Source organism: Arachis stenosperma, chromosome 1, assembly GCF_014773155.1.
Source record: "Arachis stenosperma cultivar V10309 chromosome 1, arast.V10309.gnm1.PFL2, whole genome shotgun sequence".
Taxonomy (NCBI): domain Eukaryota; kingdom Viridiplantae; phylum Streptophyta; class Magnoliopsida; order Fabales; family Fabaceae; genus Arachis; species Arachis stenosperma.
This window is the reverse complement of record NC_080377.1, coordinates 67,264,882-67,286,415: the sequence shown is the minus strand read 5'-3', so window position 1 is coordinate 67,286,415 and position 21,534 is coordinate 67,264,882. Positions and strand designations below refer to the sequence as shown.

At 36.0% G+C, this 21,534-nt stretch overlaps 2 protein-coding genes and 1 non-coding gene across 3 annotated transcripts; 1 reads left to right on the top strand and 2 right to left on the bottom strand.

Annotated features, from left to right (window-relative positions):
* Positions 1-1,121: 1,121 nt before the first annotated feature.
* Positions 1,122-1,229, bottom strand: LOC130950282 (small nucleolar RNA R71). The gene has a single exon (XR_009073552.1). It is a non-coding gene; the product is annotated as a small nucleolar RNA R71 (small nucleolar RNA).
* Positions 1,230-11,793: 10,564 nt separating this feature from the next.
* Positions 11,794-14,926, top strand: LOC130983488 (nucleoside diphosphate kinase 2, chloroplastic). The gene is made up of 7 exons (XM_057907546.1): positions 11,794-12,159; positions 12,261-12,317; positions 12,505-12,591; positions 12,959-13,039; positions 13,130-13,242; positions 13,372-13,421; positions 14,623-14,926. The coding sequence occupies exons 1-7, from the start codon at positions 11,911-11,913 to the stop codon at positions 14,688-14,690; spliced, it is 705 nt and encodes a 234-aa protein (XP_057763529.1). The 5' UTR covers positions 11,794-11,910; the 3' UTR covers positions 14,691-14,926.
* Positions 14,927-15,038: 112 nt separating this feature from the next.
* Positions 15,039-15,995, bottom strand: LOC130944682 (uncharacterized). The gene is made up of 2 exons (XM_057873138.1): positions 15,778-15,995; positions 15,039-15,676 (listed from the first exon to the last, which is right to left on the bottom strand). Exons 1-2 carry the CDS (start codon positions 15,869-15,871, stop codon positions 15,225-15,227), a joined length of 546 nt encoding a protein of 181 aa, XP_057729121.1. The 5' UTR covers positions 15,872-15,995; the 3' UTR covers positions 15,039-15,224.
* Positions 15,996-21,534: the final 5,539 nt, after the last annotated feature.

Genomic DNA, 21,534 nt, shown 5'->3' with positions numbered 1-21,534 from the left:
TTGAATGACTGTGACGAGCTTCAAACTCCTGAAGGCTGGGCGTTAGTGACAGACGCAAAAGAATCAATGGATTCTATTCCAACCTGATTGAGAACCGACATATGATTAGCCGTGCTGTGACAGAGCATAGGAACGTTTTCACTGAGAGGATGGGAAGTAGCCATTGACAACGGTGACACCCTACATAGAGCTTGCCATGGAAGGGACCTTGCGTGTGGAAAAGGATTTCAAGGAAGAGTTGAAGTTCAGAGGACAAAGCATCTCCAAAACTCCAACATATCTCTCATTACTACACAACAAGTAACGCTTTTATTCTCTTTTATTTTTCCAATCTAATAATTCCAACTGATAATTTTAATTAATATCCTGACTAAGAACAATAAGATAAACATAGCTTGCTTCAAACCAATAATCTCCGTGGGATCGACCCTTACTCACGTAAGGTATTACTTGGACGACCCAGTGCACTTGCTGGTTAGTTGTGCGGATCACAAATTCGTGCACCAACTAACATAAAGGAATCTCTCTACTGTGGTAAAGAGGATCCCTATTATTATTTTTTGTTCCCTTCTTTTTCATATGAGCAGGAGCAAGGACAAGGACATTCTTGTTGAAGCAGATCCTGAACTTGAAAGGACCCTAAGGAGAAAGCTAAGGGAAGCTAAAGCACAACCCTCTGGAGAGGACATGACAGAAATTTTCAAAAAAGAAGAGGAGATGGCAGCCGAAAATAATAACAACAACAATAACGCAAGGAGGATGCTTGGTGATTATACTACACCTACTTCCAACTTTTATGGAAGAAGTATCTCAATCCCTACCATTGGAGCAAACAATTTTGAGCTGAAGCCTCAACTAGTTGCTCTAATGCAACAGAACTGCAAGTTTCATGGACTTCCATCAGAAGATCCCTACCCGTTTTTAACTGAGTTCTTGCAGATCTGTGAGACTGTTAAGACTAATGGAATAAATCCTGAAGTCTATAGGCTCATACTTTTCCCTTTTGCTGTAAGAGACAGAGCTAGAACATGGTTGGGCTCACAACCTAAAGAGAGCTGGACTCTTGGGATAAGCTGGTCACAGCCTTCTTGGCTAAGTTCTTTCCTCCCCAAAAGCTGAGCAAGCTTAGAGTGGATGTTCAGACCTTCAAACAAAAAGATGGTGAATCCCTCTATGAAGCTTGGGAAAGATACAAGCAGATGACTAAAAGGTGTCCTTCTGACATGCTTTCAGAGTGGACCATTTTGGATATATTCTATTATGGTCTATCTAAGTTCTCTAAGATGTCACTGGACCATTCTGCAGGTGGATCCATTCACCTAAAGAAAATGCCTGCAGAAACTCAAGAACTCATTGACATGGTTGCAAATAACCAATTCATGTACACTTCTGAGAGGAATCCTGTGAGTAATGGGACGCCTCAAAGGAAGGGAGTTCTTAAAATTGATGCTCTGAATGCCATATTGGCTCAGAACAAAATGTTGACTCAGCAAGCCAACATGATTTCTCAGAGTCTGAATGGATAGCAAAATGCATGCAATAGTACTAAAGAGGCATCTTCTAAAGAAGAAGCTTATGATCCTGAGAACCCTGCAATGGCAGAGGTGAATTACATGGGTGAACCCTATGGGAACACCTATAATTCCTCATGGAGAAATCATCCAAATTTCTCATGGAAGGATCAACAAAAGCCTCAACAAGGCTTTAACAATGGTGGAAGAAACAGGCTCAGCAATAGCAAACATTTTCCATCATCTTCTCAGCAACAGACAGAGAATTCTGAGCAGAGTCCCTCTAACTTAGCAAACATAGTCTCTGATCTGTCTAAGGCCACTTTAAGTTTCATGACTGAAACAAGGTCCTCCATCAGAAATCTGGAGGCACAAGTGGGCCAGCTGAGTAAGAAAATCACTGAAACTCCTCCTAGTACTCTCCCAAGCAATACAGAAGAGAATCTAAAAAGATAGTGCAAGGCCATTGATATTGTCTATATGGCCGAATCCAAAGAGGAAGGGGAGGACGTGAATCCCAATGAGGAAGACCTCATGGGACGTCCCCTAGACAGAAATGAGTTCCGTATTGAGGACCTAAAGGAATCTGAGGATCATATAGAAACCATAGAGATTCCATTGAACCTCCTTCTGCAATTCATGAGCTCTGAGAACTATTCTTCCTATGAAGAGGATGAAGATGTAACTGAAGAGCAAGTTGCTCAATATCTAGGAGCCATCATGAAGCTGAATGCCAAGTTGTTTGGTAATGAGACTTGGGAAGATGCACCTCCCTTGCTCATTAGTGAACTAGATACATGGGTTCAGCAAACTTTACCTTAAAAGAAACAAGATCCTGGTAAATTCTTAATATCCTGTACCATAGGCACCATGACCTTTGAGAAGGCTCTGTGTGACCTGGGGTCAGGTATAAATCTTATACTACTCTCTGTAATAGAGAAACTGGAGATATTTGAGGTACAAGCTGCCACATTCTCATTAGAGATGGCAGACAAGTCAATAAGACATTCTTATGGATTGGTAGAGGATGTGTCAGTGAAGGTTAAAGGCCTTTACATCCCTACTGATTTCATAATCTTAGACACTGGGAAGGATGAGAATGAATCCATCATTCTTGGAAGACCCTTCCTAGCCACAGCAGGAGCTGTGATTGATGTTGACAAAGGAAAACTAGTCCTTCAATTGAATGGAGACTACCTTGTGTTTAAAGCTCAAGGTCATCCTTCTGTAAACATGGAGAGGAAGCATGAAAAGCTTCTCTCAATACAGAGTCAAACAAAGCCCCTACAGTCAAACTCTAAGTTTGGTGTTGGGAGGCCACAACCAAACTCTAAGTTTGGTGTTGAACCCCCACATTTAAACTCTAAGTTTGGTGTTGGGAGGTCCCAACAATGCTCTGAACATCTGTGAAGCTCCATGAGAGCTCACTGTCAAGCTATTGACATTAAAGAAGCACTTATTGGGAGGAAGCCCAATTTTTATTTATCTATATTTCTCTTGTTCTTTTATATTTTATTAGGTTTATAATCATGTGGAGTCACAAAACAATTACAAAAATTAAAAACAGAATCAAAAACAGCAGAAGAAAAAGCACATCCTGGAGGAAGAGCTTACTAGCGTTTAAACGCCATTAAGGAGCATCTGGCTGGCGTTCAACACCAGAACAGAGCATGAATCTGACGTTGAACGCCAGAAACAAGCAGCAGTCTAGCATTTAAATGCCAGGATTGCACCCTGAGGAAAGCTGGCATTTAACGCCAGCAACAAGTATCAGGCTGGTGTTAAACGCCAGAAACATGCTACATTTGGGCGTTTAACGCCTGAAACAAGCTTCAGTCTGGCGTTAAATGCCAGGATTGCATGCAGAGGGCATTCTACACGCCTAATTAGTGCAGGGATGATAAATCCTTGACACCTCAGGATTTGTAGACCTCACAAGATCACCTCAAAATTTGTGGACCCCACAGGATCCCCACCTACCTCAACTCACCATCTCTCTTCTTCACACTATCCAATAACACTCTTCCCCAAACACCCTTCACCAATCACCTTAATTTCTCTTCCCCATCAACTCTTCACCACGCACATCCATCCACTCTTCCCCATAAACCCCACCTACCTTCAAATTCAAAATCTCTTTCCCACCCAAACCCACCCTAAATGACCAAACTTACTACCCTCTCCCTCCACTATATAAACCCCTTAACACTCCTTCATTCTTCACACACAACCATCAATACTTCTCTCCTTGGCCGAACCCTAAACCTCCCTCCATCTCCTCTATTTTCTCCCTCTTCTTCTCATTTTCTTTCTTCTTTTGCTCGAGGACGAGCAACATTCTAAGTTTGGTGTGGTAAAAGCATAGCTTTTTTGTTTTTCCATAACCATTGATGGCACCTAAGGCCGAAGAAACCTCTAGAAAGAGAAAAGGAAAGACAAAAACTTCCACCTTCGAGTCATGGGAGATGGAGATATTCATCTCTAAAGCCCATCAGGACCACTTCTATGAAGTTGTGGCCAAGAAGAAGGTGATCCCTGAGGTCCCCTTCATGCTCAAGAAAAATGAGTATCCGGAGATCCGACATGAGATCCAAAGAAGAGGTTGGGAAGTTCTTACCAACCCCATTCAACAAGTCGGAATCTTAATGGTTCAAGAGTTCTATGCCAATGCATGGATCACTAGGAACCATGATCAAAGTATGAACCCAAATCCAAAGAATTATCTTACAATGGTTCGAGGGAAATGCTTAGATTTCAATCCGGAAAATGTGAGGTTGGCGTTCAACTTGCCTATGATGCAATAGGACGCACGCCCCTACACTAGAAGGGTCAACTTTGATCAAAGGTTGGACCAAGTCCTCATGGACATATGTGTAGAAGGAGCTCAATGAAAAAGAGACTCAAAAGGCAAGCTAGTTCAATTGAGAAGACTGGACCTTAAGCCTGTGGCTAGAGGATGGTTGGAGTTCATCCAACGCTCCATCATTCCTACTAGCAACCGATCCGAAGTAACTGTGGATCGGGCCATCATGATTGGAGAGGAAGTAGAAGTTCATGAAGTCATCTCTCTAGAACTCTACAAAGTGGCCGAAAAGCCCTCCACCTTGGCAAGGCTAGCTTTTCCTCATCTCATTTTCCATCTATGCTACTTAGCTGGAGTTGTCATAGAGGGAGATATCCTCATTGTAGAGGACAAGCCCATCACTAAGAAGAGGATGGAGCAAACAAGAGAGCCCATTCATGGATCTAAAGAGATGCATGAGGAAGCTCATCATTAAGAGATCCCTGAGATGCCTCAAGGGATGCATTTTCCTCCAAGCAACTATTGGGAATAACTCAACACTTCTCTAAAAGGATTGAGTCATGATATGAACTAATTAAGGGTGGAACACCAAGAGCACTCCATCATTCTTAATGAGATTAGAGAAGATCAAAGAGCTTTGAGGGAGGAGCAACAAAGACAAGAAAGAGATATAAAGGAGCTCAAGAACACCATTGGTCCTTCAAGGAGAAGGTGCCACCATCACTAAGGTGGACTCATTCCTTAACTTCCTTGTTCTTATCTCTCTATTTTTCGGTTTTTGAACTTCATGTTTGTCTATCTTTGTGTCTTTATTACATGATCATTAGTGTCTTGTGTCTATGTCTCAAGGCTATGAATAATTTCATGAATCCTTCACCTCTCTTAAATGAAAAATGTTTTTAATACAAAAGAACAAGAAGTACATGAGTTTCGAAATTGTCCTTGAAATTAGTTTAATTATATTGATGTGGTGACAATACTTTTTGTTTTCTGAATGAATGCTTGAACAGTCCATATTTTTTATCTTGTTGTTTATGAATGTTAAAATTGTTGGCTCTTGAAAGAATGATGAAAAAGAGAAATGTTATTGATGATCTGAAAAATCATAAAATCGATTCTTGAAGCAAGAAAAAGCAGTGAAGAACAAAGCTTGCGAAAAAAAAGTGGCGAAAAAAATATGAAAGAAAAAGAAAAAGCAAGCAGAAAAAGCCAATAGCCCTTAAAACCAAAAGGCAAGGGTAAAAAGGATCCAAGGCTTTGAGCATCAATGGATAGGAGGGCCCAAGGAAATAAATCTAGGCCTAAGCGGCTAAATCAAGCTGTCCCTAACCATGTGCTTGTGGCATGCAGGTCCAAGTGAAAAACTTGAGACTGAGTAGTTAAATTCGTGATCCAAAGAAAAAAGAGTGTGCTTAAGAACTCTGGACACCTCTAATTGGGGACTTTAGCAAAGCTGAGTCACAATCTGAAAAGGTTCACCCAGTCATGTGTCTGTGGCATTTATGTATCCGATGGTAATACTGGAAAACAAAGTGCTTAGGGCCACAGCCAAGACTCATAAAAGTAGCTGTGTTCTAGAATCAACATACTTAACTAGGAGAATCAATAACACTATTTGAACTATGAGTTCCTATGGATGCCAATCATTCTAAACTTCTAAGGATAAAGTGAGATGCCAAAACTGTTCAGAAGCAAAAAGCTACAAAGTCCCGCTCATCTAATTTGAACTAATATTCATTGATATTTTGGGATTTATAGTATATTCTCTTCTTTTTATCCTATTTGATTTTCAGTTACTTGGGGACAAGCAACAATTTAAGTTTGGTGTTGTGATGAGCGGATAATTTATACGCATTTTGGCATTGTTTTTAGGTAGTTTTTAGTAGGATCTAGCTACTTTTAGGGATGTTTTTATTAGTTTTTATGAAAAATTCACATTTCTGGACTTTACTGAGTTTGTGTGTTTTTCTGTGATTTCAAATATTTTCTGGCTGAAATTGAGGGACCTGAGCAAAAATCTGATAGGAGGCTGAAAAAGGACTACAGATGCTGTTGGATTCAGACCTCCCTGCACTCAAAATAGATTTTCTGGAGCTATAGAACTCCAAATAGCACGCTCTCAATTGTGTTGGAAAGTAGACATCCAGGGCTTTCCAGTAATATATAATAGTCCATACTTTATTCAAGTTTAGATGACGTAAACTGGCATTCAACGCCAGCTCCATGCTGCATTCTAGAGTAAAACGCCAGAAACACGTCACAAACCAGAGTTAAACGCCAAAAACATGTTACAACTTGTTGTTTTACCCCAAGAGAAGCCTTTGAACGTGTAAAGCTCAAGCTCAGCCCAAGCACACACCAAAGTGGGCCCCGGACGTAGATTTCTGCACTTAGACTTATTTTTGTAAACCCTAGTAACTAGTTTAGTATAAATAGAACTTTTTACTGTTGTATTTTCATCTTTGGATGTTTGGTTCTTAGACATTGGGGGCTGGCCTCTCAGCCATGCCTGGACCATCACTTATGTATTTTCAATGGTGGAGTTTCTACACACCATAGATTAAGGTGTGGAGCTTTGCTGTACCTCGAGAATTAATGCAATTATTATTGTTCTTCTCTTCGATTCAAGCTTATTCTTATTCTAAGACATGTGCTGCACTTCAACCTGATGGATGTGATGATCCGTGACACTCATCATCATCCATCCTTATGAACGTGTGCTTGACAACCACTTCCGTTTTACCTTAGACCGAGCGTGTATCTCTTGGATTCCTTAATCAGAATCTTCGTGGTATAAGTTAGAACCCTTTGGCGGCCATTCTTGAGAATTCAGAAAGTCTAAACCTTGTCTGTGGTATTCCGAGTAGGACTCAGGGATTGAATGACTGTGACGAGCTTCAAACTCGCGATTGTTGGGCATAGTGACAGACGCAAAAGAATCAATGGATTCTATTCCGACATGATTGAGAACTGACAGATGATTAGCCTTGCTGTGACAGAGCATTTGAACCATTTTCACTGAGAGGATAGGAAGTAGCCATTGACAACGGTGATGCCCTACATACAGCTTGCCATAGAAAGGAGTAAGAATGATTAGAGGAAGACAGTAGAAAAGCAGAGATTCAGAAGGGACAACGGATCTCCATACAATTATCTGAAATTTCCACCAAAGATTTACATAGGTATCTCTTTCATCTATTTTACGCTTTATTTATTATTATTTTCGAAAACCATTATAACCATTTGAATCCGCCTGACTGAGATTTACAAGATGACCATAGCTTGCTTCATACCAACAATCTTCGTGGGATCGACCCTTACTCACGTAAGGTTTATTACTTGGACGACCCAGTGCACTTGCTGGTTAGTTGTGCGAAGTTGTGAAGAATGTGTGTGAACCATAATATTGTGCACCAAGTTTTTGGAGCCATTGCTAAGAATTGTTTGAGTTGTGAAAAGTATAAGTAACAATTTTGCCTATCAAAGGCGGCCATGAATTCTAGTACCTCCCTTTTCATCTTTTCTTGCCCTTGAAGAATAAGATCAAGGGTGTCATCCATTGGAGATTGGGGTGGATAGGAGGGTTCATTGTTTTGGAGGAAGGGTTCATGATAGGAAAGTGGTTCTTCTTGGTAAGGGTATGGAGGTGGTGTGTATGGAATTTGTGGTCCTTAGGAGTAATTGTATTGGAATGTGGGTGGCTCTATGGATTTTCTCTCATAATGGTCACAAGGATGAGGTAAGGGTGATTGGTAATATGATGGAGGTGGATCATAGGAAGGTGTTTGGTGGTAAGGGGCTTGTGAGCAAGGTGGCTCAAAACTTGGTTGAGGAGGTGGTTCATAGGCATATGGTGATGGTTGTTGACAACCACAATGAGGACCACCACATCCATTAAATTGATATGCATTAGGAATAGAATTATACCTATAAGAGATCGGAGGAGGCTGTTGCCAAGAGGAGTGATCAATTCCTTGAGGCTCCTCCCATCCTTGATTGTTCGAAATTCCCATTTCTTATAACATAATTTGAACCAAACTCATAGCCTAAATGAGAATTCATAGTAGCAAGAGAAAATAAAAACAAAACTAACAAGAAATAATGAAAATAAACTCCTAAAACTAGCAACAACTAACAAAGAAGTATATTCACAATATTCACATATATACAATAACCAATAACAAGGCACACGTTTGTAACTCCCCGGCAATGGCGCCATTTGATGGAAGGTTTTTGTCTGTAAAAAATTTCTCAATGAAATCTCGTTGCAAGTATAGTTCTAAACCAATAAACAATCCTCACATCGAAATTTAATTTGTTTGTCACAAGAACAAACCCCAATAAAATAACTGAAGTATTTAAACCTTGGGTCGTCTCTCAAGGAATTGCAGGAAAGTGTGCTCAATTATTGGTTATGGACTATATATTTTGGCGTTTTGAATAAGGGACAAGAAATGTAAATGACAAGAAATTAAATGAACTCAAATGGTAAAAAGGTCTTGACAAGGAAAAGTAAATGAAATCAGCAATTAAAACCTAAATCTAAGAGAAATTAACCTAATCTTAACCTAATTCTAGAGAGAAGAACTCAGAGAGTAAAGATATAGCAACAAGAAATTGCAAGGAAAAGTAAATGAAATCAGCAATTAAAACCTAAATCTAAGAGAAATTAACCTAATCTTAACCTAATTCTAGAGAGAAGAGGGAGCTTCTCTCTCTAGAAAACTAACTAAATGCTCACCATAACTACACTATGTGCTCTCCCCCCCCCCACACAATCCTTCTTGAATTTTGCATGTAATAGCCTCAGAAATGAGTTGGATTTGGGCCTGGGAAGCTCAGAAATCTCCCTTAGCGTTTTCACTTTAATGAGGTCACGTGCGAGCTGCGACGCGTACGTGTTGCTTGGCTTTTTCTACTCGCGCGTACGCTTCATGTCACGCGTGCGCATCAATGAATGCACACCAAATCCTTGATTTTCCATGAATTCTCCACTTTGCATGATTTTCTCTACACTCCTTTGATCCATTCCTAGCCTTTTCAACCTGAATTTACTAACAAACACATCAAGGCATCTAGTCGAATCAAAGGTGGATTAAAATTAGCAAATTAAAGGCCTAAAAAGCATGTTTTTACACTTAAGTGAAAATTAAGGGAGAATTACAAAACCATGCTATTTCATTGAATAAATGTGAGAAAACTTGATAAAACCCCTAAATTAAGCACAAGATAAACCCTAAAAATGGGATTTATCAACCAATCAATTAGATTCCTCAATCAATCAATTGAATAGGTAATAAAATTAATTGACTAGAAGAAAATCTGAACTTTTGCTCGTAAAACATCCAATTATTATAAAAGAAAAAGCATTTTCATTCACTAACCACTCTATTACTTGAATGAAAAAATTGATTGTTTTTCTACAAGTTGTAAAAAGAAAATAATTTTTATTCACTAACCAATCAATTACTTGAATAAGAAAATCGATTTTTTTTTACAAATTGTGATTTCTCCGACTACAAAAGATACATATCTAGCAATTGATAAAAGATGATCATAATCGCTAAAACAAATCAATAGTCATAATAGAAAGAAATTCATAAATAATTACAATTATAGAATTAAAAAATTGAGAAATAGATTGATAATAGATTATGAAATTATTAATCTTAGGAATAAAAAAGATAAGATTAAAGTTTCAAATTCAAAATAAAATTAAAAAAATTGAAAATAAATACTAATAAAACATCAAATTATTAATGATAGAATTAAAAGATAAGATAGATGATGAATAATAAAATAATAATTTATAAAATATAGAATATATTTTATAATTAAATAATATATAAAAAGTTAAATAATAAATAAGATTAAAAAATAAATATTTAACAATTATTAAAAAACTTAAAAAATAATTTTGATACTAAAACTATTTAATAATCTATATGTTCTGGAGCATCAAAATCGAATCCTTTTGTATTACTGATATAGAAAGTGTAATACAAAATTTGTAGAATTATCTTGAGAAATAATATATGTTATTTTCTCCTTTATTTTTGCCCTTTTTTTTCACCAATTAAATCTCCTAAGAGGAAATAACTTTTTATCTACTTCTAAAGAATTGATTAATTGTTTCTAAAAGAAGCATCGACAAACAATACAAATAAAAACATTTTTTTTTTAAAAACAATATCAATTATTATTTCTCCCAAAATTTAATTTCAACTAGCTAGTAGGACATTTTTCCTTAAAAAGAAAATAAGACATATACTTTTATTTATAACAACACTTTTAGTTTTGTAAATATTTAAGTTACATAGTTTTACTAGTATAATAAGACATAATTAAATATTTATATTTAATATTTTTTAGAAATTACCTCTTAGACAACTAGAAAGTTTCCGTTGTAATTTCTCTCCTCTTATAAAAATGATAAATTATATTTTTTGTTTTTAAATTTTGTCAAAATTTTAAAAGTATTCTTAAATTTTATTTTATTTTAATTTTATTTTAAAATTTTTTATTTATATCAAATGTATCTCTAATAACTAATTTTTTAAGAAATTTAGAACTAATTCATTAATAATTTCACAAAGACAATTTTTTAATATAAACAAACTGGTTCTTAGTTGTCAAGTATTATTGATACATTAATCTTAAATTTTTTAAAAATTTAATTATCAGAGATATATTTAATATAAATCAAAATTTTTTAAAACAAAATTCAAATAAAACAAAATTTAAAAGTATTTTTAAAATTTTTAGCAAACTTTAAAAATAAAAAAAAGACTTTACCTTTATAAAAATGATTCATGTGTTTATAAAACATACTAACTTTTATACAATAATTATTAACTATTTTAGATAAATTACTTCCTACGATTTGTTAATAAATGATTATACAAATAACATTTTCAATGGGTGTGTTCTAATATCATTTCTAACATTTGAAATATATTATTTTTAAAATATTTTGTTTTTTTCCATTTTTTAATTAAAAAATATTTTTTAAATATCTTTTTTTTTTGCATTATTATTATTATTATCTTTTTCTCTTATTTTTTTTGTTATTTCACTATCATGTAGCTACAACAACCACAATTTGTATTTATAGAAAAAGATATAATAGAAAAATAATATTTTTAAAAATTAATTTTAATATTTAACTTAGAAAAAAATTAAAAATTATGTTAATGTTAGAGATTAAAATAATTTATTTTTAAAATAATTTTGTATACTTGTATGATTTTAAAGTTATATTCCAATTTTTTAAACAAAATCTTAAACTTCTAAGAATCCAACACAGAACAAATAGGTTCTTTAATTTTTACATACAGTAAATATATTTAGTCCATTAAATTATGCAGTTTGAAATATTTTAACCTAAATATAACAATTTATTACCGTATAAATTTATGATCAAATTAAGTCAAAATTATTCAATAGAGTATAAAATTTGCAAAAGTCAGCTGTCTTTATTTTTCCCTTTCCAAAATTCCAAACTCCAAATTCCAAACAAGAAATAGAGGTACCGTTATCTTTATTCTCCGCCCGAATTTCATTTGTTTGCCTGAGCGAAGAGCCGCAGAGAGAGAGATGGAAGGAGTAGTAGTGTTTGGTGGAGGCAGAGCTGTTGCTGCCTCTTGTGTCTCTTCCTCTCTTCTCCGACCAACCACCACCAAGTTCACCGTTTCAGCCTCCACACGCCGACACCAACACCAACACCTCACTGCATTCCCTTCTCATTCCCATCTTTTCTCTTCTTCTTCTCCGTATGCCAAATCCCTTCGCGCCAGAACCGCTTCCAACCCCGGCATCTTCCTCCCACACCTAATTGCTTCTCTGGTTTGCCCCTCTCAATTTTCAATTATTTATTTATTCATTCATTCATTTATTTATCATCGCCTTATTTTGTCAATGCTTCTTGTTCTTGTTGTTATGTGCAGGAACAGGTTGACCAAACTTACATAATGGTCAAACCTGACGGCGTTCAACGTGGCCTTGTAAGCCTCCTACTTTTTTTTTTAACTGCTTTTGGACAAAGGCCCGCTGAATTAAAGGGATTTTTAATGGAATTTGAAGTTTAAGCTTAGAATTATTTATTTACTTATATGATGGATTCTTTTTCTCTTTGTTCTACGGGTTATTGGTTCTTGCAATACTGAATACTTTGTTGTTGAACTGGTTTAGGTAGGAGAAATTATTTCTAGGTTTGAGAAGAAAGGGTTTAAGTTAACTGGCTTGAAGCTCTTCCAATGCTCAAAGGAATTAGCTGAGGTTTGTACTCGCTGAAAATTCAATCAATGCTTGTATTCTGTATAGTAGACTAGTAATGTTGTATATCTGATGTTTTCACACAGTTAAGGACAATTGTTTTTAGTTATTGTTCTTATTAGCGTTTAGCATATACTAATTGCATATGATGGTTATTGTATGAAATACAACAATTTGGAGTGTTTGAATAATGATATCTGACCATCCAATACACCCACCTCATTGGATCCAAGTTCTCATGATTGATATGCTATATTGTATGATGTGAACTTACTTCACATGTTTGCATTAATGTTGGTTCTATCTAGCTTATGGCTTTTGATATGCTATTTGCACTCTTAAGGCTTAGTGCTGCTGTGTATGGTTCCAGGAGCATTACAAGGACCTAAAAGGAAAGTCATTCTTCCCTAAGCTGACTGACTATATTACTTCAGGTCCTGTTGTGTGCATGGTATGATTCTGGCCTGCCCATTTTTGCCTACTTTTACGAAATATATCTGTTGAATTCTTCTGGTTTTGATATAATGTTGTATTTTGCAAGGCTTGGGAGGGTGTTGGAATAGTGGCATCAGCACGTAAACTTATTGGAGCTACAGATCCTCTACAAGCTGAACCAGGCACAATAAGAGGAGATCTCGCAGTTCAAACAGGAAGGTAAGTCCCCTATGCTGTACAATCTGACTTGTTACTTTCGAGGGCCTCCAGTCAATTAAGGTGTGGAGTATATGTATTTCTTGTTGATTGAGTCTCAAGAATGATGAGTTTATGACGAACTTGTGGCAGGAACATTGTTCATGGCAGTGACAGCCCTGAGAATGGAAAGCGGGAAATAGGTAAGGCCCCCATTGCCATCCAGTGTAATCCAAATCCTTGCAACACAAATGTTATATGAATTTTGAAAAAGAGAATAGAAAAACTCTCCAGTAATTTAAACATTAGCAGGTTTCAGAATCAAGTGTTTTGGTCGCAGTTTACAATAACACTGAATTTTATTTGCTGTGAACTAGCATCGGTCTACATTTTAATTAGCGAGTATCAAATGATGTCCCATTTCTCAATCACTTATAGTTGAAAGATTGGGATTACTAGTTATAGATATGTGATGCTTGAACTTCATGGCTGGCTAGCATTTTAGGTACTGGAAACTCTTGAAGTATCAGGAAATTTTAGTTACTGGAACTCAATGTCCAGAAAAAGAGGTTGGATATTAAAATGAAATTAGGGTGCATCAAGTTGAATAGGTGATCATGAGGGAGAGAAGAAAATATTACAGGAAAGAAGGGTGAATGAGGTGCTAGCAACCTGTAACAGTAGAGAATAGATAATCAATACACTTTGGACTGTGTTTCTGTGGTAATGGTATTTAGTATTTACTATTATCCATATCGTCAGTTTTATTTTTCACCTGGTCTTTTAGAGAATTCGAGTTCAAAGCTGTTATCAAGTTCACCGAAAAATGCTGATATTGTTCAATCTCTAGGACAATACGACAAATATGGACTCATCTTGATTTTGGGTGCTTTCTTCAATAAATTAATAATATATATCCAAATAGGTTCCTAAGAAATTTTGTATCGGACATTTTCGTCCCCAAAATAATTTTACATTGAGATGCCTAAACTTTACAAAAGTAAGACACATAAGTCTTTCTGTCACACTTTTGAGGACTTATTTGTCCAAGTGAAAATAACGGATCAGACTAAGGTAGGGACTTATATGTCTTACTTTTGTAAAATTAAGGGGATCTTAAAATTTTGTTGGGAACAAAAACGTCGGGCACAAAATTCAAAATTCCTTAGGGTCCTATTTGAGCATATACTCATAAATTATTGATGTTGTAGCACACAAATTGTATTGCTAATATCTTGAAAATCTCTTTGCAAACAGAATAATCTGTTCTGTTAGATAGTAAATGGTTTACAAATTACAGTTGAACTGGACATGCTTTTAGAAATAATGGGTTTGAGAATTTGTGCTGTAATGTATGTTATGTATAATAGCTCATTAACCACTCGTTATTTCCATTTGTGGCAGCTCTATGGTTCAACGAAGTCGAATTATGCCAATGGAATCCTGCCCATGCGTCATGGCTAAGAGAATAATAAATTGCAGAATCTCATGTTCAATGATACTTGCAGTTTCAGAAGAGTTCAATAACCTCGTCAATTGTTTCAGTTGTCAATGTTGCTACATTAACTTTCCTGAATAAACAGTCGCTCAGAAATTTTGTATCACTGCATTAATTTCACAGATTAAACAGTTTCCCAGATACCTTTTTGAATTCTTGCCCTGGTTCTGAATTTTGAATTTGTCAAGTACATTATGTTAACCTCTAATTAGATCAAATTTGAATGGGAGGTTCTGTTTTAACCAAAGCAAAATAAACAGACATATCCAACCGTTGAAATAAAAAAAATGAAATTTGCACTATAAAAAATTGCATGTGAAGATAAAAAGGACGATGTTATCATTGAGCAAAAATTCAACGGATACAGCCAAAAAGATTAAATATTCTGAAAGCTTTATGACATGTTGCAGATTAATTAACTAAGATACAATACAACAGATAGAAGCCTTGGGGAAAATGTAGGCATGAGACATGGCAGAATAGACCATTTTTCAGATCATAACTTTCTCTATTTGGAAAATTCACAAACATCTGAATATTGAAGATTACTCTCCCCTTCACTACTGCTATGTAATTCAACTGAACTCGATGAAACAGATCCAGAACTACCCTCCTTTGCCGAGGCCACCTCGCCACAAGACGAGACACTGGAATTACTAGGTTCCTTAACTTTAAAGAAACGAAGAATGGAAACATTATTGTGACTTCCCTGTCCAGTGTTGTTCCCAGTACAAGCAATATCACTTGAAGAGCAATCAGTGTCCATCATAGTTATCTCAGTTATTATATGATGCTGGGAAATTGAAGCACTTGGTAGATTGTTGCAATTATGGTTCATATCTGCTTCCTCAACGCAAGATGAACTAGCTGAAGAATCATCCCTAGATTCATCCATTTCTACAGCTTGTGCACTTACATCGCCACGTTTAGCACCAAGCTTTAGCTTCAAAAGAGTAGCTTCTGCATAAATAAAATAAAAATTGTGAGAATAATTTAATAAGATGAAGAAACCCTAATCTATGAAAAACAGGAAAAAGCGTAAGTAAAGGGAAAGAGAGTACCGTATATAGAGAAGGAGTCATCTTTGAGAATCTTGGAAGGGGAACCGTCTAAGGTGTCCAGGGACGAAGAAGCGGCTCTGATCCGACCAAACATGGTTCTTCTCTCTGCGATAGGTGCGGGTTGGTTCGGGTCGGGTACCCGCGGGGAGCGGAGGTGAAGAGAAATATATAGAGACCGAAGCAGGTTTTGGGATTGGCTTTCACATATTGTGGCGCGCTTTCAGATTCAATTGTGAAATTAAAGCGCCAATCCTGCTTTGAGAACTTATTTTCATGGAGGCTACCGTTTCATTTTGCTTTTTGTTTGTGACAAATTTAATAACAATTAGAATTAACATGTTAATTAATGGAAAAAAAATTATGAGTAATGTTATACATCTAAATTTTTTTATACATGAAGTCCAATCAACTTAAATATTAAAACTTGAAATAATGCTAGTTATAATTGATTTTTGTTATATTAGACTAACTTAATTAAACTTAGTTAACAAAAAGATTTAAATGTGTAGCCTTATTAAAAAATTATATGTGATTTTCAAAAAATATTGAGAGAATGAATCATTTTAATTCTTTTTCTTTAATTATTTTATAAAGTGTGATCTTTTACTTTATCTTTTTTGAGTGGGATAAAAAAAAACATGTGACAGGAGATATTAAATGATAAAATATCACATTTTATTAAACAATTGGAGAAAAAAATTAAGAGGATTCACTCCTTATTTTAGGCACTTTTTTCAAAATATGGGGACAAATCCAAATAAAGAATTTGCAGTAGGCGAATTTTAGGGCAATATATTGAAATAAAATAAATATGAGAAACATTTACGTAATTCCAACAATTGAAAAAGGTTTACGTGCATGTGCATTTTTATTATTATGTAATCCGTGGAAGTTAACCACGGTTTTTAAATTACATGTAAACTGTGCCAGACTGCAACGGTTTACGTAGGGGAAGGTTTGAAGGTAAACCATGGGAGCTCACCACGGTTTATGTACGAAATAATATGAACAAAAAACCCTCTAGCCGGTTTATGAAGTGTTTTTTAAACTCATAAACCCTTGTAGACGGCCACGGTTTATTTATGAAGAGAGGAATTCTGTATATATATGAGCGAGATTAAAGCTGCTCAAGAGATCATTATCAAGAAAGCTGCTTAATAAATGTACTTTTATTATTTTAATTTTTTAATTTAAATAAACATATTTGTATTATTTTAAATAAAATTTAAAATTAATATTAGTAAGTTTTTTTTTTAAATTTTATTAAATTTAAATCAACGTGCTCATATAATTTTAAATAAGTATATTCTTTTAATTTGAAAATAATATGAATGTATTTAAATAAAAAAAGTAATCACTGGTATTTTTAAAAATCGAATAAATATAATTAATCATATGAGTACAAAATAATACGAATACATACAATTTTATAAATCATTAATTTAAATTATATCCATTTAAAATTTAAATTATATCCATTTAAAATTTAAATTACAAACTAATACAAATTTTATAATTTAAAAATCTAATTATTTAAATAAAATTAAGTTGATTAAAATTTATAAAAATATACTAATACAATTCAAATCATATTAAAATGTAAACAAGTTTGTTGAGTCCATAAACAAACTTTATGTAAATAAATAAGTTTAGTCAATGTGTATATTTACGTAAAGTTTGTTTATGGACTCAGCAAACTTGTTACGTGCATGTGCATTTCTACTATTATGTAATCCGTGGGAGCCAACCACGGTTTCTACTTTCTACATAAATCGTGGCTACCAGGGACGAATTACTTGTGAATGAAAAGCATTATAAACCATGACAAGCTACCACGGTTTACTAAGGCTGCCAGATGTACATAAAACGTTGTGACCAGCAACGGTTTATGAAGGAGTTCGTATGGCCATAAACCTTTGTTAGTTGCAACGGTTTATGAGGAGTGAAATTTTATATATATGTGGGTGAGATTCAAGCTGCATAAGAGATCATTGTCACAATGGCAAGTGAGGAAGAGAGTTTTCTTGTCTTAGTGCATTGCTCTGGAAAAATCTAAAAAAGCAAAAGATATGGTGTGAAGTTCACTGACAGAGAACCACTGAGTGTTTTCATTAGTTCATCAAGCACTTTGTCAGATTTGAAAAACAGCATCTTGCAGAAGGTTGGGGTGTTTGGTAGCAAGTGGGTGAAGAAGCTATTTTACAAGATTCCCATCGCAGTTGTCTCGACCGGTGTTAAGTATGATACGTTTATGCTAGCGGCTGATGAAGATATTAGGGTTCTGTTCCATTGTGTTAGGAGTTTTCCAGAGGTCAGAATACACGAGTTATTTGGTCTGTCGTAAACTTGCACCCTGGGAGGTGCCTGGGACGACCCTCTGTGACGGGCCTCCTCAGTCAACACAATCGGCCTTGGATACTGAAATGCAACATCTGGGGATAGAAATCTATGGGCCACACGGCACCACCAGTCCAAGTACTCAGCTGATGGACCGGTATGACTGAATAAAGTCAGTTCTCCCAATGCTGATGCCACTCCTGATAATATCTGGGGAACCATCGGTCCGCACCCCTGCCATCCTTCGCATGTAGCCAATCTATGTTCAGAGCTGCCTGAGGGAGATGCTGAACACCGCCGAACTGAGGTAGCACCCTATCGACCTGATGCCACTCAATCGCAGCAAAATAAATCAGGCTAGTAATGGCCATCCATAGCCTACGGTGCTCGTCAACTAGTATCTCCGGATGAATAACAGCAGCAACCTCGGCAGAAGAATAAGGCTCCCACACAAACTGTATCGAAACAGTAACAGTTTCGTCAGACCATCACATTTAACATAAACCAGTCCAACTAAGAGCAATAACTAAATGACTCACATCGTGGACACGCAATCAATCCAAAGAAAGGCGTGCAGATACCACTCTTTGATCTCCTGCATCGTTTCTCGGTAGATATGTAGTCCACCTACAATTTTCATTGAAATGATGTCATAACAAAGAAGAACACATGATGTTGAACAAGTTATGAATCGAAAATATTAAATCATACCTGGATGCAAGCGAAAACCCGAATTCATCAAACCCACTAGGCCTCAAAGTGGGAAACCTTCAGAAAATCCAAGACTGTAGAAGCTGTAGTGGCCCGGCCAAGTTAACAACGTTTCTATTTGTCCCACGATAAAGACATCTATACAACCAGGCCAGTGCCGCCGAGCCCCAGCTATATCTGCTTGACTTTACTTTGCGGAGGTATAATTCGGTCTCCAGATATGGTATAATCCGATCGTGTAAAGGCATATTCTGTTGTCTCCTAACGCCGTTAATAACCCTCGTAGGTTGCAAAATATGGGTAACAAAATCCCTCAACATATGACCAATACTAATAACATCAAACATAATTTAAAAAAAATTATTAGATACCTCACATTGGTTTTCTATTTTCTCTAATGATAGTAATAACAATCACGAAACAATAGGAATAATAACAATACCAACAGGAATAATTCTACTAACAATAACAATAATTATAATACTAACATCTCCCATTACTAATAAAAATAAAAGTAATAATAATAACTACCATTATAATAATAGTAACAACGATACTACTGCTACTATCAACTCATAATAACAATAAAAATAAAAGTAATAAAAAAATTTTACTAATAATAATCATAATAATAATAGTAATATAAATAATAATAATAACAATAATAATAATAATAATAATAATAATAATAATAACTAACCTCTTCATCGATGTATCCAACCACGTGAGCAACGCCATTTAGTCGGTACAAGCGAGCTTCATCCTCCATGGCTCCACCACCCAAACCTCACCAAAACCTTCAAACGTCTCACCTCAAATTCTCTGAACCAGCAAGCTTCAAAATTTGGTTTTGGCACAAATGATCCATGATGAGCATCAACGGATTATGTATTTATACTACCTAACATGTAAACCGTGAGAAGGTAGAGGAATTTACGTTCAAGGCATCCTCTTCATAAACCGTGGGAAGCTAGGGGGGTTTAAGTTCAAGGCGTCCTTGGTGCACGAAATTGTGATCATCAATGGCGCAATCAACATGGTACGCTCAATTACAATCTCAACTCTTTATCACAACTTCGCACAACTAACCAGCAAGTGTACTGGGTCGTCCAAGTAATAAACCTTACGCGAGTAAGAGTCGATCCCACGGAGATTGTTGGTATGAAGCAAGCTATGGTCATCTTGTAAATCTCAGTCAGGCAGATTCAAATGGTTATGGATGATTTATGAATAAAGCATAAAATAGAGATAGAGATACTTATGTAATTCATTGGTTAGAACTTCAGATAAGCGTATGGAGATGCTTTGTCCCTTCCGTCTTTCTGCTTTCCAACTGTCTTCATCCAATCCTTCTTACTCCTTTCCATGGCAAGCTGTATGTTGGGCATCACCGTTGTCAATGGCTACAGTCCCATTCTCTCAGTGAAAATGTTCAACGTGCTCTGTCATAGCACGGCTATTCAGCTGTCGGTTCTCGATCATGTCGGAATAGAATCCAGTGATTCTTTTGCGTCTGTCACTAACGCCCCACAATCGCAAGTTTGAAGCTCGTCACAGTCATTCAATCCTTGAATCTTACTCAGAATACCACAGACAAGGTTTAGACCTTCCGGATTCTCTTGAATGCCGCCATCAATTCTAGCTTATACCACGAAGATTCCGATTAAGGGATTCAAGAGATAAACATTCAAACCTTGTTTGCTTGTAGAACGGGAGTGGTTGTCAGGCACGCGTTCATAAGTGAGAATGATGATGAGCATCACATAATCATCACATTCATCATGTTCTTGGGTGCGAATGAATATCTTAGAACAAGAATAAGCTGAATTGAATAGAAGAACAATAGTAATTGCATTAATACTCGAGGTACAGCAGAGCTCCACACCTTAATCTATGGTGTGTAGAAACTCCACCGTTGAAAATACATAAGTGATAATGGTGATCATTGGCTTCGGCCCCAGAGAGGGAACCAGAAGAACCAAGATGAAAATACAATAGCAAAAGGTCCTATTTTATAGAGAACTAGTAGCTAAGGGTTTACAGAAATGAGTAAATGACATAAAAATTCACTTCCGAGCCCACTTGGTGTGTGCTTGGGCTGAGCATTGAAGCTTTCATGTGTAGAGACTTTTCTTGGAGTTAAACGCCAGCTTTTGTGCCAGTTTGGGCGTTTAACTCCCATTCTTGTGCCAGATCCGGCGTTAAACGCCAAAATTCTTGAGCTGACTTGGAACGCCTGTTTAGGCCATCAAATCTCGGGTAAAGTATGGACTATTATACATTTCTAGAAAGCCCAGGATGTCTACTTTCCATCACACTTGAGAGCGCGCCAATTGGGCTTCTGTATCTCCAGAAAATCCACTTCGAGTGCAGGGAGGTCAGAATCCAACAGCATCTGCAGTCCTTTTCAGCCTCTGAATCAGATTTTTGCTCAGGTCCCTCAATTTCAGCCAAAAAATACCTGAAATCACAGAAAAACACACAAACTCATAGTAAAGTCCAGAAAAGTGAATTTTAACTAAAAACTAATAAAAATATAATAAAAACTAACTAAAACATACTAAAAACAATGCCAAAAAGCGTATAAATTATCCGCTCATCACAACACCAAACTTAAATTGTTGCTTGTCCCCAAGCAACTAAAAATCAAATAAGATAAAAAGAAGAGAATATGCAATGAATTCCAAAAACATCTATGAAGATCAGTAT

Coding starts and splice junctions, on each gene's coding strand:
- LOC130944682 (XM_057873138.1), bottom strand. CDS start 15,871: ATGTTTGGTCGGATCAGAGCCGCTTCTTCGTCCCTGGACACCTTAGAC. Junction 15,677..15,777: donor TGACTCCTTCTCTATATACG/GTACTCTCTTTC, acceptor TTATTTATGCAG/AAGCTACTCTTTTGAAGCTA.
- LOC130983488 (XM_057907546.1), top strand. CDS start 11,911: ATGGAAGGAGTAGTAGTGTTTGGTGGAGGCAGAGCTGTTGCTGCCTCT. Junction 12,160..12,260: donor CACACCTAATTGCTTCTCTG/GTTTGCCCCTCT, acceptor TGTTATGTGCAG/GAACAGGTTGACCAAACTTA. Junction 12,318..12,504: donor ACGGCGTTCAACGTGGCCTT/GTAAGCCTCCTA, acceptor GAACTGGTTTAG/GTAGGAGAAATTATTTCTAG.